Genomic DNA, 17,406 nt, shown 5'->3' with positions numbered 1-17,406 from the left:
ATTGCTAACTTTTATTAATACTATTATTAGTAACTTTTATTTATTATTTTATTTATTTACTTTTATTTATTATTTTATTTATTTAACTTTTATTATTATTATTATTACTAGCTTTTATTCATTATTTAATTGTTATTTTAAGTCTTTAGTTATCAAAATATCAAAGTAGCTAAAATGATATCTCTTGACTTTAAATATATTATTATTGTATATTGTAAGTATTTATAATAATATCTATGAATATTGTCTTCTATTATTTTATCAAAATTATTATAAAATAACATATAGGTTACTATAATCGACTGCATTTTTCAATTCAATTTTTTTTTCACTAAACTCATGAAATTTTTAATACTTTACAGCAGTTTGTATTTTTTAACTATTTCAAAGATGTTGTTTTTATCGAAGTGAAATCTTTGATCGATATTACTTTTTTAATTTTTGAAATTGCTAATTAGTTTTCTTTTGTTCTTTTTGGCGTTTCAACGAAACCGCTCTGTCAATTCGTGAATACAAATTATCCATGCTTTCTTTTACAACTTTTTCGAGCTTTGATAACTTTCGCTTTGAATGGAGTTTGTTGTTTTTATTACTTTCATTATTTTTGCTTGTAATTTTATGAGATTTTTTTTTCTTTGCTTTAGAAGTTTTTATCAGCGATTTTGATTGGTTAAAATTTGGAGTAATGAAAATACTCTTGTGTTTATTTTTGTGGTGATCAGACAATAAAGGATGACGATTTAGTTTCTTTTTCGTTTGCTTTTTCCCTTTGCTTTTTGAATATTGTTTTGAATATTTATGTCTAAGAGGTTTTTTGCTATCTTTATTGTCAAATTTTGTTGAACTCTGTGTCTTGTCTTTTTTTTCTCCAAATATGACACTTTTTTTGGTACCGGTCACCGTTGGTTTAGAATCGTTGTCACTAGGTTGATTTTGAAAATCTCCAATTTTTTCTGGGTTAAGAGAACCTATTTGCTCCGGGTTTAATGAAACTTTAATTGTTTCATCAGAGTCATTTATAGCTGGTGCCGATACCTTTTCATCTAACGATACCTTCTCTTCTGGATTTAAAACTGGAGTATCTTTCAGATCGTTTGAACTCAAAGTTGTTTGTTTATCGTCAAACAAATTTTCTGTAAGTTTAGTCGGTACTACATCTTTTACTTTAGCAACATTATTCTCCTGGTTTTCTTCAACGCGAAGATCTGTTTGTTCCATGTTATTTGGGTTTTGTAATTTTTTCGATCCAGTCAATTCAGGAATAAATCCGAAATTTTCTTTTAAGTTTTGATGAAGTAAACTATGAATACGTTCTTTATTTTTTAAAATCTGCTCTTTAGCTATTTCGTTGTTTAGAACTTTATGCACGCGTGGAAAGTCTTTAAGATGTTCCCCATCATTTTGTAACTCTGTGTCTGTATTAGACTGGTCTTGCTTTGCTTCTTTATTTTCTAACGCATTTATATAAATTTTTGTATCATCTTTTTGTTCAAAATTGATGTTATCATTTCCATCATTGTTTGATTCTTGTGGTTTTTTCTCTACAATGTTACTAGCCTCTTTTGTAATTGCAGTTTCCTTTATCCCACTTGCAGTCGTTTTTATTAATTCTTTCGAACCTTCGTCACTTGTTTTTGATATGTTATTTAAATCTTCTTCTGTTTCCTTGGAGTTTGTGATTTCTTTTGAGTCTTTTTCGGTTGCTTTTTGCATTTGCTTTAGATCATTGCTAAGAAATATTTTATTGCTAAGTTTATTTCCTTCTTTTAATTTTTTAGTATGAAGAAAAAGAGTCTTTATTTTTGAAGAGCTATCATCTGCATCTTCATCGTTATTTTTATACTTGTCAAAGTCTTCAATATGTAAACCAAGAAAAGGATAAAAATTAACATAGTTTGGGTCGCTTTTATTTACTGGGTTTGCCGGATTACTGTTAAATACAGAGGATGCCGAAAACCCTGGTGTCTTATCATTCGAACTAAATTTTTCTGGTTTTGTTAAAGTTGGATTACTATTTTCATTTAAATCTCTTTGTTCTTCCAATTTTTTTACATATTTTTTTCTTAGTTTTTCATTTTCATAAAGTGAAGTATTACTGGAAGTTTTGTCTGATAAAGAAGTATTGTTAAGATGGTGTTCCTCTAACTTATGTGCGTGATTACGTTTTTTATGATTATTCTTTCCTGAAACATCATTGAAGTTGCTCATAGAATTGAACACTTGATCAATCATATTTTTTTCGGTTTCTTGAGTTAGATTTGTGTTGCTTTCTAAAAACGGAATTTTAACCTGAAAATATCCTGATGGTATGGGTGAAACCGATGGTTGGTGTGGTATGAGTGGAACCAATGGTTGGTGGGGTATAGGTGGAACCAATGGTTCCACCCATTGAGTAGGTTCAAATGCTGATTGATTAGTTTTATAAATTTTGTTATCCAAAACTTTTTCATTTTTGTTAATTTCTTGTATTTTATTATTGTTATTTTTTTGAATTTCATCGTATGAGAATGATATTGATTTGTTTATTTTAGAATTATCTTGTAACAAAGTTGAGCTTTTATTTGATAACTTCATTTCTTGATCAACTTCTTTTTTGTTTTGTGGAACTTCTTTATTTTCACTTATTTTTTTTCGGTCTTCTATGATTTTTGTGAAATCTTCTTTAGTCAGCTTACTTTTCATAGGAATTTGAAACTGGGGGTTTTTTATGATTACCGCGACAGGATTCTCTGTTACGCCGCACAAATGGTTTTCCATTGCTAATTTCATATAACCCCCTTCTCCCCAACTGCTAGACCACGAGTTCTTTACAATCCAATATTCTCTGCCATTCAGTTTTCCGTAGCCAACAATTAATGCTGAATGATGTGTTTGGTTTGAAACTGAAAGTTGAAAGAATAGAATTGAGTAAATATTAAAAAGTATTAAGTAAATATAAAAAATAACTTTAAAAAAGAATTATAGGGGCATCAAATATATAAACAACAAAGCAAAACAAAAAATATTTATACTTACGGCATTCCTTGTCATCATATATTCCTTTACTATAGAATTTGAAGGACAAAGGTTTAGTATTGATTGAAACAGCTACAGGTCCATACTTTGCGACCACTCTTTTTAATGCGCTTATATTGTAAGGTTGAATGTATGAAAACCCATCGATCTGTGCCCCAAAAAGTGTATCATTAAAGTGACAGTATCCTTCCTAAAATGTAAACAAAAAGTTGCTAAACAATAAAATTGTATCAGCAATTGGTTTACTTACCTCCTGCAATAAATAAACAATGCTATATTAATATGGATTTTAATAGATAATAATGGATTTATTCTGATAATACTTTTTCCAAGCAACAACAACTATAAATAGGTAGTAATGTGCAATTATTGAATATTTATTATATATAAATTATATGTGAAAATTGTTATAAATATGTATTTGTTATATAAAAAAGCTCATCGCGTGCTAAATCCATAAAAAGATGATTTCAAAGTAAAAAAATATGCGTATTGTTAGTTGCTAAATTGCAGAGTTATCTTTTATTGTCATGATTACACATCGTAGTTATAAGTAAATATTTGGCTTCAAATAAAATATATTATATATAATTCGTAGCCATTGCAAAATATGAAAAATGACACTGCACAATGACCTAAAAATTTAAGAATGCCAATATGCGCTATGTACTAATTTTTACCATGCTGAGTTAAGATTTAAAGTTATTTTATACCACCCACCAATGTTTTCAAATTATCTTGATTGTTTCCCTCTGCATATGGTTAAACAATAAGGAGTAGATACACAGCCAATTGACATTAAACAGGTGCGCTTTTAGGTGGTGGTTCGTCAATGTCATGGGCTCTAGGAATATCTAAAAGCAAGTTTATCAAATTTACTTGTTTTTGTTGAAAAGTAAAAAGTAAAGCTTTTCGACTGTTTTATGCGTTTTTAACTGTTCATTTTAGGATCATTAACAAAAAAGTTTTTATCGTGTATTTTTGTTTTAATCGTTTATATTTATTGTGTATTTTATTTGGTATGGTTAAATTAAATGAATTTACTTTTTTGTTGTGAGAGAGTTGCAAATTTTATAAAAAGTAACAAATTTTTTTTTTTTGAGAAAAATATCAAACACAGATCAAATGTTTGATAAACATGTTTTCATGGCGTCATCGTGATGCAAACTCAATGAAACAATGTCAGGTTTGTATTTTGTTGGTGATATATGCAATCGTTAAGTTAAAGCAGAGGACAAAAAAAAAAGTATTCAAAGATTTAACCGAAGCCAGAAAACTGCAAGGTAAAATATCTTTTAACAGTATCGAAGAACGAGAATTTTGACAATCGATATCAAAGTAATACTTTAAAAATCGACAAGATTATCAAAAACACCAATAAAAAAAGATTGAGAAACACAAAAGAAAGGATAATGTAACTTTTTAGCTTAAAAATTCGAAAGAGATAAAAATTGAAAAGCTTATAATATGAGAGGTGTTTTAGAAAATCTTTAGCGAACAATAGGTTTGAGTAAAACAAACTCAATAGTGTTCTAATAAATCAGCATCTTGAAAAAATTAATTAGTTCTAGGTTTTTAGAATATTTTTAAATTCTAAATCCCTAATTAGTTTTATAAAAGTTAAGAAAAAAGATTTGTAATCAAAGGACGTAAATTTGTTTTTAAATGATTAAAATTATTAAAATAAATAATTAGCATTATTTATTTTACATTAATATAAACATGAAAAAGTTTATTACTCATAACGTTCTTGGTAGAATCACCTAAAAACAAATTTACATCCATTTTTAATTCTGTTCAGACACTTTTTACCTGTCCTAAATATTTTCCATAGCTTTTATCAGTTGATACTCCGTGGGTAAATATCCAGCTTAATGCGGACGCATAATGTCCACCTTTGCAACCGTGATTACCGTATCCCCAACTACAGTCAACTAGTTGTTGTGAAGACACTTCAATTAATTTACCAGTCTAAAATAAAATAAAAAACATAGTTTTTTGTTGCATTGAAAATAGTATAGCATTGAAAGTATAATCGACAACTACAAGTAATTTACAGTGGAGGTTGATTGTCTTATACAAAAATGGAGTTTATTATCGCGGGATTAAAACAATATTACATTTTAAACTATAATTTATTCAATTATATTGCATTTAGTGAGACGGTTTCTATATCTGTTCTCAAAAATAATGACGAAAATCTGTTATGCTCATAAAAAGTATACTTGAGTTCCTATATTTGTCAATTTCAATAAAAAAAGACATATTTTGTTTGTATAATTTAGCAAAAATTCCTAAAGTTAAACTTTAGGAATTTCACCTTGACTTGTTTCTTCTGCTTATCCTTGTTTTAACCTGCTTATCCTTGTTTTAACCTGCTTTATATGTTTTTACTCTAATCTTACCCTGAACTTGAGGTTAAACAAAAAAGATTTCTTTTTTGCATGATCAAATATGATTTAATCAAAATAAATAAAATCAAAGATTGAAGAACCAAAAACATTTTTGGAAGAATACCGAAAAAAAGATTACTCCTCAAAAACGGAATTAATAACTTTTATAATATAGTTTGAAAAGTCAAGTTCCTATTGGATATTACAGGAAGAGTTTCTATAGTATATGAATATGGATAGTATATGAAGTATAAGAACCTCAACTATTGAAAAATGACTTTAAAACACTTTTAACATTGCTTTCTAATACAAATCATGTTTCTCCAGATTAAATCAAACACATACATGCAATGAACTAATTCGATTGTCATAAGATTACCCACATCTAAGAAATATTTACTCTTTTTTTAGTTATTGTCCTAGGCAAAAATCCCTACGTAATTATTCGAAGCCAAATGTGCGCGATTACTCAAAGATATATCTTTGCATATACAGTACCTACTCAAATTATTAGACTCAAAAAAAAATTCAAGATTTTGTTACTTTTTTGGATTTTCTTTGTTAGGTAGGGGTTATTGCTGTTTACTTTTTATTATTTATATATAATATAACTTCCTGTCATTCATTTTTTGTTTTAGATTAGAAACTTTTACGAAATATATACACTTTTAAACAATATTTTAAACTTTATAAAAGGTATGGTAAATTTTATCAATATAAAATTAAAAACATTCAGTTGTTTTTATCTTTCATAACTCAAATTATATGTCTTTATATGTTCAAATTATATGTCTAAATTATTGTAGACTGTCTAAAAAACTCAAATAATGAAATTTCAGTTGGTTTTAAGTGTTTTTTTAAAGTATCCCTGTCATATAATAACTTATTAAATGTTGTTGTGGTTTTAGGATTAACAATGGGTAAAGCTAGTGATGTTTCCCCACGTAAATTAGCTAAAGTAGCTGTTCTTCTGCAAGAAACAAATCACAGTCAAAGAAACTTGCCAAAATTGTAAAAATCTCACAGGCCACAGTTAGAAGAATAAATTCTAAACTCAAAATGGGGGTCAAATTAGATGCACAGCGAACAGGCTGCTGTGGCCGAAAAAGAATAACAAGTGCTAGAGATGATAGAAAGATCAAAAATGTTATTGAGCAAAATCGTAAGATGCTAGCAATAAAACTGAAAAGCGTTTTGAAAGACCAAGGAATCAACATTTCACTTGGATCTTTAAGAAGGTGAACTTGCGAGTTAGGATTCAAGTGCAGAAAGCCACTGAAGAAACCAAAACTTACCACTGCGATGAACAAAAAACGTCTTGCTTGGGCTAAAAAACACTCTTCTTTTTCTCAGGATGACTGGAATAAGGTAGATTTTCCATTTATTCTCTCCTGAAACTTAAACAAATAATATTTTATTAATACAAGTTTTCAAAAGATACTTTTGCATTAATATCTTACCCCAATTGATTTTACTAATACTTTAAATATTAATAAATATCAATAATTATTGCTATATTCAGGTTGTATTCAGCGATGAATCTACCTTTCAAACTTTAGAAGACAAAGCCACATTTTTCCGCCGCAGACCACGAGAATAACACAAGCTACAATGTATCATAAAAAAGGTAAAGCACCCAGCATCCATAATGGTTTGGTCATGCATATCAAGCAGAGGTACCGGTCAACTTTACATTGTACAAGGGACAATGAAGCAAGATCAGTACAAGACTGTCCTACAGACCACCCTGATTCCACAGATACGAGATTGGTTTCCTAATGGTGAAAAAAATAGCTTTTATGCAAGATGGTGCTTCATGCCATACTGCAAAATCCATAAAGATATTTCTTGCTAATGAGAGTATCGAGCTTCTTGATTGGCCTGGCAATTCTCCAGATATGAATCCTATTGAAAATCTGTGAGAGCTAGTAAAACGCAAAATCAGTGCGGACATAATAACGAGTAAACAGAAGCTCACAGAACAACTGATTGATGTATGGGTTCGAGATCCAGAAGTTAAAGCATTGACCTCAAACTGCATAAATAGTATGCCCAGGCGTGTCAAAGCTCTTATAGAGTCAAAAGGACTCACCACCAAGTATTAAATTTCTTAATATACTTTGTATATAATAATATATAGATTATATAACAAAAAAATTAAGTTGCGATTGATTGTATTGCATTTTAGACACACAAAAAAGACAAAAAGCTAAAAATTGAGTTTGAATCTAATAATATGAGTAGGTACTGTACTTAAAACCATACTTACTTAATTACTGGAAGGCGTTTCAACGCAAATGATGAAATAAATTATATATTTATACTTAAGACCAAGTAGTAGTAGTATTAGTAGTACTAGTTTATGTTTATTGCGATCAAACAAAAATAAATAATCCAAATGTTTGCAACACAGTTGCTAAAAAGATCCTGCTCTCTCTGCAATAAAAATCACAATTCCCAAAATATTAAGTGTATAAAATTTGAAAGTTATTTAGATTTTTTTGTTTCCTACCTTTCGAAACCAGCCTCCTTCAGCAGCACCAGCGGCAGTGAAAGCATAACATCCGCTGCATATACCTTGACCTTTTACACTTGTTACCGCGCCTATAGTTATCATATAGAAAATTCAAAACATTTTCAATCAGTTTTTTTTACTAACTACAAATACAAATTATATAATTATATTTCACTTTCAATATTGTAAATATATTTTAATTTGGTTGGTTGGTTTAACAATAGTTTATTATTTATTTAACTAATTTTCGGCGTTTTGAAATTAAACATTTTATTTTAATTCATTCAAATTTATTTTTATACATTTTGCAGATATAGTGGTAAGGGAAGTTCGTCTACCTAGAGCCGGATTTTTTCAATGCCCAAATTCCTGGCCTCAGACTTGTGTAAAAATGGTGAAACTGATATGATCACATCTCTATACTAATTACTTTGTATTAGTATAAGTATATTGGCTTAAACTATAAAAGTCCATCATGTAGAAGGGTTGAAATATTAGTGGCCCTGGGTACAAAAAGCTTTTTCTACATTGTACCTAGGGGCAAGAGCTATATGTAGCATAGCCGCTCTCTGAAAATTGGGTTTAACTCCAAATAAGTTAAAAAAAAAGATAGACACATAAATTTGATTGAAAATCTATTTAATCTTAGATTGTTTTCAACATATTTATTTAGTGTTACTTGATTGCAACTCTTAAATAAATAACAAAATTGACAAACAAGTCTACGCGTAAAATGGTCATCAAAAGAACCGCGTGAAAAAAAACTCTGCACAAATCAAAATTCATCAATCTACCTCGTTATCAAGCAATTTCTTAACGCAAATATGGCCCTAGGTACAAGAAATAAAACTCTTGAAAATGTTATCTATTAACAAACTCAATTAACAAAAAAAATGGAAGGAAACTTATTGAATATTGTATTTAGGAGGCCTCGGATTCACGAACTTTCCCAAATATCTAATTGATGTCATGGAGGTACACTATATGTCAACCATACATTGGCGTACACTATATATCTAGTATTTTTAATTGGCAACAGTGTAATTTAAATTAGTTTGGAATAGTAAAAATTGACAAAACTTTCATCTATAGATTAAAGTTTTATATATAAAAAGAAGTTAATATTTAATTGTATGTTATACTAAAGAGCTAGCAAGTAACACATAAATTGAGCGCCGCCTAATTTTGTTTTAAAGACATTTTTAGATGTCTTATATTAAGAGTAAAATCGACGGAAATCTTGAAAATGATTTTAGTATTTTAATCAAGTCTCAACTAAGTAGTCGTAAAAATTAAATTTTAATTTGTACATATAATAATATTTTATTATTTTAAAAATGTTTTCTCCAAAGTTTTCCTCTATTAAAACTTTGATGTATTTATTGTTAAAAATTCAGTTTAACTTTAAATGCATATCTTTCTCAATCATTAACCTATTTTATCTCTCATATATCCATTAACCTCACTTATCTCTCTCCTCTCATATCTAAATAAACTAAGCATTAATCTGCAGAAACACAATCATAAAGAAAAAGTGCAAAATATGCAAAAGCTTGGCTTCAATAAAGTAATTTTAACATTTATTTGAAAAAGAAAAAAAAAATTTCACCGAATTCTCTCCAATCAATTTCTTCTGGGATTTCATCTTCATTAACTTGAACGAAAGGTTTTTTATCAATATCTCCTTTGTTATAAATATTGCTTTTGCTATCAGGAATGTCAGCCATGTTTATAATTCCTTTATGTTTTTTTGTATCTTTGGCAAGATTTCCATGATACATATTCAATTCTTCTGCAGACATGTCGATAAAGTGGTTGGGTCTCAACTTAAATTGAGTATTTTTTCTGTTGTGCGAGTCAACAAATCTATAAATAATTAATACAATGTTTTTATTAATAAGTATGGATGTGCAGTGGTAAATTTAATGAATAGTCATCATAACACAAAAACATCAAGAAAAAACGTAGTTGCAACTAAAATGATGGCGTAGATAAAACCAGGTTAGCTATAAAAATAAACACACAAAAAAAACTAAAAATATTTTGGTCAAAACCGATTTTCTTCAACAAAAAAATTAAAAAATTGACTCATTTTTGAAACTGTAGATTTAAAAAAATAAGGTTTTGGGATTTGTAAAGAAACTGCCACGGTTTTTAAGGTGGTTTTTTAAAATGTCTCTACAAGGTGAGTATCAAATGAGGGAGTAACAAAAAAAAAAACTTACAAAGAATTAAAGAACAACATAAAAAAATACATCAGATAGCATGATAACATTAGTAATTACTTATTTTTAGTTATTAAGGTGCTCCAATAAGATCTAATTGTCAAATTGCAGCGGACTGCGGAAGAGCATTTAATCAGAAATTTCACGTCTCATATCTCATTCCTTATTAACGTCGCTTTTATATGCTGGTTAGTTTTAAAATCAGTCAAGCTGAAAAAGCTAAGCTTATATTTGGAAACTCTATAAATAAAACTACATAGGGAAAAAGGCATTTAGGAGCCGCTCTTGGTTCGGAAGCATACAAAAAAGCGAATTAAGAGGATTTAGTGAATAAATGGTCTAACGAACTTAGCAATCTCTGCGAAATGCTAATACACAATCCCAAGCTACTCATGCAGCTTTTGTTAAAGGATATAAATCTAAATTCACATGCTTCTTACGCACGATTAAAGCCTTCGAAAAATTCGTAACACCAGTTGAAAAATTATTATCGGAAAAATTTTCACCTGTGTTTTTTGGTATTGAGTGTTCCATAACCAAGGAGAACAGGGAGTTATTGGCGCTGAATCCATCAGAGGGAGGGCTTGTAATTTGTAATTTAATAACTGAAAACAAGGAACAACATACTGCCTCCAAGAAAGTAACCAAGTTACACATAGAACCATACTTGACCAATTAGAATTTGTGAAAAAAAAAGATGATTATGGTAAAACGGTATCAGAAACAAAAACGAAAACAAACATCGATGGTTAAACACTTTACCAATCAAGGAACAAAATCTAGATTTGAATAAGGAAGAGTTTAGGGACGCACTCAGATTAAGATACAATGTGCCACTTACTAATTTGCCATCCTACTGTGCTTGTGAAGAATTTGACGAGCTAAACGCGATGTCATACAAAAAAGGTGGCTTTTTGTGCAACAGACATGATAATATAAAAGACTTTTTAACTGTTTGTCTAACTAAAGTTTGTCCTGAAGTTAAAGAGGAGCCGCATTTAATTCGGTTGTCAAACGAAAAATTTCATCTCAGAACAATACAAGCAACGAAGCCTGGGTATGAAAGCAAAATGGTTTTGAAGAATCGGAACTACATTTTTTGATGTTAGAGAAACGCACGTAAATTCCAAGTCTTCCAACAAAACAACCAACAAAACAGATATTTCGTAGACACGAAGAAGCAAAAAAAACGTGAATATTTAGAACAAGAAAGCCATAAAAATTTTAATTTTAGTTAATTTAGCGCTGCGCTATCGTACGCAAAGGCCGGGGAAAAGGAAAGTCTTATATAAATAGGGTGACCACTGGGTCACCCTATTTTATAAGACTTTTTTTTGACGAGTAAAATTTTATAAGGAATTATGTTCAATACCTAACTAAAAAAAATCAATCTTTGCAATTAGGGTTTCTTGATTGGTATGGTAGATATGTTGTTTTAAGTTAACAGTCCTCGAACCTTGCACTTTTACACTTCTTCATCTTTATATTTTTTCTGTTGCGTTTTTTTTAAGTAAAAAAAGGCTGAACTTTTATTTAAAGCTTTACTAAAAGCAATTGTTTTTTTTTAGAGGATTTCGCTTTTTAGCCTTATTCACTTGGTTTCTTGTGCACATTAGATTTACTTAGAAACTAGATTTCATATCTCAAAGTGTTGAATTTTTTGCGTGTGTTAAATGTGTGGCTGTAAAATATTTTTCAAACTACCTTTCAGCCTTTCTGTAAAGTGTTGTAACATTTGTTAAAAAAAAAACCTAAAAAAAAATTTTCTGTCTTAAATATATTGTACGAGCGCATGCGTTCTAGACATTAAACAGTAGCCTTGTTTATGATTTAAGAACTTGAAAAATAAAAATTCTTTGTTCAATTGCTTGAAAACCTAGTTCTAATTTAGGCAAGTAATTTTTTAGACTAAATAAAGTTTTAAACACCTTCTACCTTGCATTATGCTTAAAAATGTGTGTCCTTTTTCTTTCTTCTAGTATAGACGCATTTGCTTTATTTTGTTCTGATTTATACACGCTGTATCTTTCTTGGATATCAATGGCTTTTTCTGGAGTAAAAATAGCAAATTCCTGCATGGGGTTGCTTAGCAAAGATGATTCTAACGAACGACTCCAATTGTAACAACTTAAATCTAAAAATAAAACTATTTAATAAAGTCATAACTAATAATGTATTTAATTATAACTTCATATTGCTTAAATGGGTTTTGTATATAAAAAATAGTATAAACAAAAAAAAAAAAAAAAATCTAACAAAATATTTAACTTAAAGTTCTATTATATAAATATAAATATTTTTTTTTCGATGAAAGATCTTATAATCGAGGTCATTTACAAATAGTTAAAAACTAATCTTAAGAATACTTTGAAATAGTATTAATAATACAAATAATTATGATAATAATAATAATGATGATAAATTAACAATTATAAGGATAATAAGAAAATTGTATAATAATAAACCAATATCATTTTAAAAATAACAATTGAATATTATGCACAGACAGGAAAGTTAGAAACAGTTAGGGGTTGTCCATAAAGTACGTACGCTTTTTTATCGTCTACCCCCCCCCCCCCCCTTATTTTGCTATAGGCTTTTTTGAGTACCCTCCACCTCCCTAAAAGTACCTATGCTTTTAACCTATTTATCTAACATTTATGATATTTTTTTCAATTTAGTGTTTCCTTTCTTTTATAATTGACCCACTGCCCTCCCATCTCATATACGCCATCTGCAAACCCCCTCTTCCCCTCCGAACGTACGTACTTTATGGACGATCCCTTATATACTGACAAAACGTAACAACCTACCATATAACTAAAACATTTACTGCAAATAAAGTAACAATGATTTAATAAATATAATAATATCTTAATATCAATAATCATTATAAAAACAATAAAAACAATATAAATATTTCATTAAAAAATAACAATAAATAAACAAACAAAAAAAATTTTCGATAACACTCACAAATTAAAACGTGTCACACACAAATATTTAGTTACGAAAAGTATAGAGTTTTCATAATAAATGAAAATATTCAAATAAAAAAGGAAATCATAGCACCCAGCAAACACATATCGTCCCTCAAAATTATGATAGTTTAAAAATTATTCTTTTCTGTTTCTTCAAAAAAGCAGATATTTTTATTTTATTTATTTTTCTTTATTTATTCTTTTTTTTTTTCTCCTTTTTTTTTTTTTTCTTTAAATTTGTTCATGAAATGCATGATAAAAAAAGCGTCTACCATTCTGGAAGTCTCTGCGTTGTCTGATATAGCTATTAGTAATTGTGAATATAATATATAATAACATTATATATAATAATATATCATTATTAATATTATTAACTTGTATAATATAATAATATTATATACATTAATTTATCATTTTTAATAATATCAACTATTAATATTACTGATTACATTTTTCAACAAAGCTTAACCATAAGTTTGGTTTCAAAAAGAAATAAAAGTTTGAGCGCGATCTATAAACTTCCAATATACCAAAGTGGCGTAGGAAGGTTTTTAAATGTTTGAAATAGCCAACTTTAAAACAAAAAGAATATTCCAAATTTTTTTTACTTTCATATGTATGACGAAAAGATTCTTAACAAAAATAAAATATTATTATGATAGGAGAATGGGAACAAGAAACCCTAAAATCTTATCCCCTTTTCCTACCCTAAACGTGAGTGCAATGAGTTGAATTATTTATTTTTTTCATAAATATAAACTAGTTATGTATTTATTGACAGATTTCAAAGTTCTTGTTTAAACTGTTCAGTGTTCAGTTTTTATGACCATGTAAAGTTTGTGGTCCCAACAAATTAAGGGAAGGGGGGGGGGTTATTCTTTACATGTTCATAAAAACTGAACACTGAATAATTGAAAAATAAAATTTAAGGTCTGTCAATGAATACATAACTAGTTTATATTTATGAAAAAATAAATAGTTAAACTCATTGCCCTCACGTTTAGGGTAGAGGGAGGGGGTTATGGTAGAGGATGTTTTAGGATTTTAAGGTTTCTTGTTCCCTTTCTCCCACCACAGTAATTTTTTTTTGTGAAGAATCTTTTTGTCATACATATGAACGTAAAAAAATTTAGTATATTCTTTTTGTTAAAAAGTCGGTTATCTCAAACATTTAAAAGCCTTCCTACGCCTCAGTACATAAGCTTTCTATTTAACTTAGTAATTGTAAAATAATAATTATTGTTATAAAAGTTAGTAGAATAATAATAATAATAATAATAACATTTTACTAAATAATACTAATAAAATTTTTTTAGCAAAAATAAAAAAAAAAATTTTGTTGAAAAAAGAGGAGGTAAAAAAAAAAAGAGGAGGTAAAAAAAAAAAGAGGAGGTAAAAAAAAAAAGAGGAGGTAAAAAAAAAAAGAGGAGGTAAAAAAAAAAAGAGGAGGTAAAAAAAAAAAAGAGGAGGTAAAAAAAAAAAGAGGAGGTAAAAAAAAAAAGAGGAGGTAAAAAAAAAAAGAGGAGGTAAAAAAAAAAAGAGGAGGTAAAAAAAAAAAGAGGAGGTAAAAAAAAAAAGAGGAGGTAAAAAAAAAAAGAGGAGGTAAAAAAAAAAAGAGGAGGTAAAAAAAAAAAGAGGAGGTAAAAAAAAAAAAGAAAAGGAGGTAAAAGAGTTATAACAAAAAATAATAAGTTAAAACTAGTATTGATGAAAAAATAGAAATAAAAAGAAATATAAACTATTCACACTTTAAACTATAAAAACACACATCAATATGAAGAAGAAACAGCACAAGTTACCATTTGGAAGATTAAATATATCTTCTTTTCCGTCCCACTTTTCAAACGTAATATAGCTAATTACGTAATGGTCGTAGTAGGACCCCAGCATCATATCGTACCCAACCATTTCATATCGGATAGGTCTATGAGGTTTTGATTTTGTTACCCATACTGTTTGATGATTTCTCATTCCAAATGCAAAGTATTCATATGTCCATTTTGTTGTTAAGGTACCCGTATATACTGTTGTTGAGTTATACTAAATTTAAACAAAATTTGTAAATAAAAAGCCTTTGTGTATAAAAATAGACTAAACCTATGAATTAAAACTTACAATAAACCATGTCATATTAAAACTTACAGTAAACCGAGTCATATTAAAACCTACAGTGAACCGTGTCATATTAAAACTTACAGTAAACTATATCATTTTAAATTAACAGTAAATCATGTCATATTAAAGCTTACAGTAAACCATGTCATATTAGGTGTGATTATTTGAGGAATAATTGGCTGATTTGTAGTGCCGGTTAATAACCAACATCCGTCAAAGCTTCCGCGTCCATCTGTATACATAGGCACGTACTTGTAGGCAATACCGTGATCACCCAAATCACCACGTTGAAAAGTTTTATCGGTACCTTAAAATATTAGACTTTTGATTTTCATTACTTAATAAGAAATCAACGTCCTAACGTCCTAAAAAAAGTTAATCAAGCGCCAATAACGTAGAGCTTACAGGAGCAAAAAAATACATAAATGAAAACGCAAAACTCAACAAATAAATACTTAACATTAGATATTCTTACCGTAATAATAATCTATGCGACTTTTTTTTTTACTGGGTGCATACCAAATTTCAAAAGGTTCAGCAATATTACTATGAGGGAGAATAAGGACACCTGAAGCATGATAATTTTCTTCAAAAACTGGAATTGTATCCTCGGCTTTTTTTTTTGTTATAGGAGGTAAAAACCCTCCGTCGCGTACATGGTTTGTTTCTGCGATGGGAAAACTTTTAGTACCGTGAGTCTGAGACCTAGTGAGTGATATTTTATCTCCGGCAAATTGATTTTCAGCAACAGATAACTTATCTCCAATATTTTTAGTGGTTTTTAAAATTGTTTCTATAATATTATTGATCTTGAAATCATTTTTATGCTTGACGCGTGTGTTTAAAGCATCTTTTTTTTTCTTAACCACGTGCTTATCAAGCACATGTTTAGACGGTGTTTTATTCCTTTTATACCCGTTGCTTTCTTCATCATATTTTCCTGAATATTCGTCAAAGGTAACATGAAAATTGTTTGCTTTTACAACATCAGAGGTCAACTTTGCAGAACTGATTAGCGAATTGTTTTTTATGTAGCTAGCGATAGAATTGTTTTTCATGTCATTGGCAATGGATTCATTTTTCATCTCCTTACTAATAAAATTATCTCCATAAGAAACATTTAAATTTTGATTGTTTTTATTGAACATATTCATTAGTTCAAAAAATGATGAATCGTTTTTATGGTCTTTTGTTACTTGAAGTGCTTCTCTCATTGTGTTTTTGTTATTTAATTTTTTTACAAAACTGTCAACAATACTTGAATTATCCTCTCCAGAAATTTCTTCATCATTTTCATACTCTGTTGCACTTCCTTCAAATAAACTTCCACTTGGAAAGTCACTATCTCCAGAATGTACAAAGCTGTATTTTAAATCAGTTGCGACACCATTCAAATCTAGTTGTTGTCTAGTAGAAGTAATCTTTTGTTCACTTTGCGTTGCTATGTTACAAACAACTCCACAAAAAACGCAAGCCACTGATATTAAAGAAAGATACCTTTCAAAATAATTGGTAAACCATATACTACTGCTTGCTGTACTTACTTTTTTTGTAGCCATTTTCCAATTAATTATTTGGAAATTAAAATTAAATCATTAATTAAATGCTGTTATAATCACGTGACAAGCTATACAAAATTGCATTTTAATCTCAATATACTGACTTTCCTGTCAAGCAAATTTTCATACAAAACAATCTAACCCAAACAGTCAAGTGTCAGAAACGTTCGAACTTTCCTATAGAGAAACAGTTTTAAACAATTTCAAACAAATTTAATTGATGCCTGCTTGTTTATGGTTTGATAACAGCTGGGTTATGCGTTTGGTGAGTTTTCCGAACCCAGTCTTCAAATAAATCATGCACACTACTTTTATTTTATAAATTTTGTAAAAATTGTTTAAAATAATATTGCAGCGATGCGTTTTTTTTTTTTTACATTTACGAAAAGGAAAAGCAAATAATATTAACATATATATAAAAAGCATATCTTAAAGCAACAAATATAAACAAAAAATCGACAAGCTGAAATAAAAACAATGAACAGATCGGCTGACGTACAAGTTAATCGTTTTTACAATGAATTACGATGTAAAAATTATGACAAGTCTGTAGAAATAAGAAAAATTAATATCTAAACAAAATTTTCACGTCCGACCGGATAT

The 17,406-nt window shown here is 28.7% G+C and overlaps 1 protein-coding gene across 1 annotated transcript; it reads right to left on the bottom strand.

Annotated features, from left to right (window-relative positions):
- Window positions 1-307: 307 nt before the first annotated feature.
- Window positions 308-17,050, bottom strand: LOC100201231 (uncharacterized). Its single transcript, XM_065809036.1, has 9 exons — window positions 15,720-17,050; window positions 15,379-15,551; window positions 14,929-15,169; window positions 12,084-12,282; window positions 9,533-9,789; window positions 7,921-8,012; window positions 4,828-4,986; window positions 3,016-3,205; window positions 308-2,882 (listed from the first exon to the last, which is right to left on the bottom strand). Exons 1-9 carry the CDS (start codon window positions 16,801-16,803, stop codon window positions 451-453), a joined length of 4,827 nt encoding a protein of 1,608 aa, XP_065665108.1. The 5' UTR covers window positions 16,804-17,050; the 3' UTR covers window positions 308-450.
- Window positions 17,051-17,406: the final 356 nt, after the last annotated feature.

The sequence above is a fragment of the Hydra vulgaris genome, chromosome 11 (assembly GCF_038396675.1).
Source record: "Hydra vulgaris chromosome 11, alternate assembly HydraT2T_AEP".
Classification (NCBI taxonomy): Eukaryota; Metazoa; Cnidaria; class Hydrozoa; order Anthoathecata; family Hydridae; genus Hydra; species Hydra vulgaris.
This window is presented reverse-complemented; position numbering and strand designations above follow the sequence as displayed.

What these genes read in the sequence shown, in the direction of transcription:
- LOC100201231 (XM_065809036.1), bottom strand. Translation starts at nt 16,803, where the DNA reads ATGGCTACAAAAAAAGTAAGTACAGCAAGCAGTAGTATATGGTTTACC. An exon ending in AAGGAGGCTGGTTTCGAAAG is followed by an intron (nt 4,987 to 7,920) that starts GTAGGAAACAAA and finishes ATTTTATTTTAG; the next exon opens with ACTGGTAAATTAATTGAAGT. An exon ending in ATATGATGACAAGGAATGCC is followed by an intron (nt 2,883 to 3,015) that starts GTAAGTATAAAT and finishes TTCAACTTTCAG; the next exon opens with TTTCAAACCAAACACATCAT.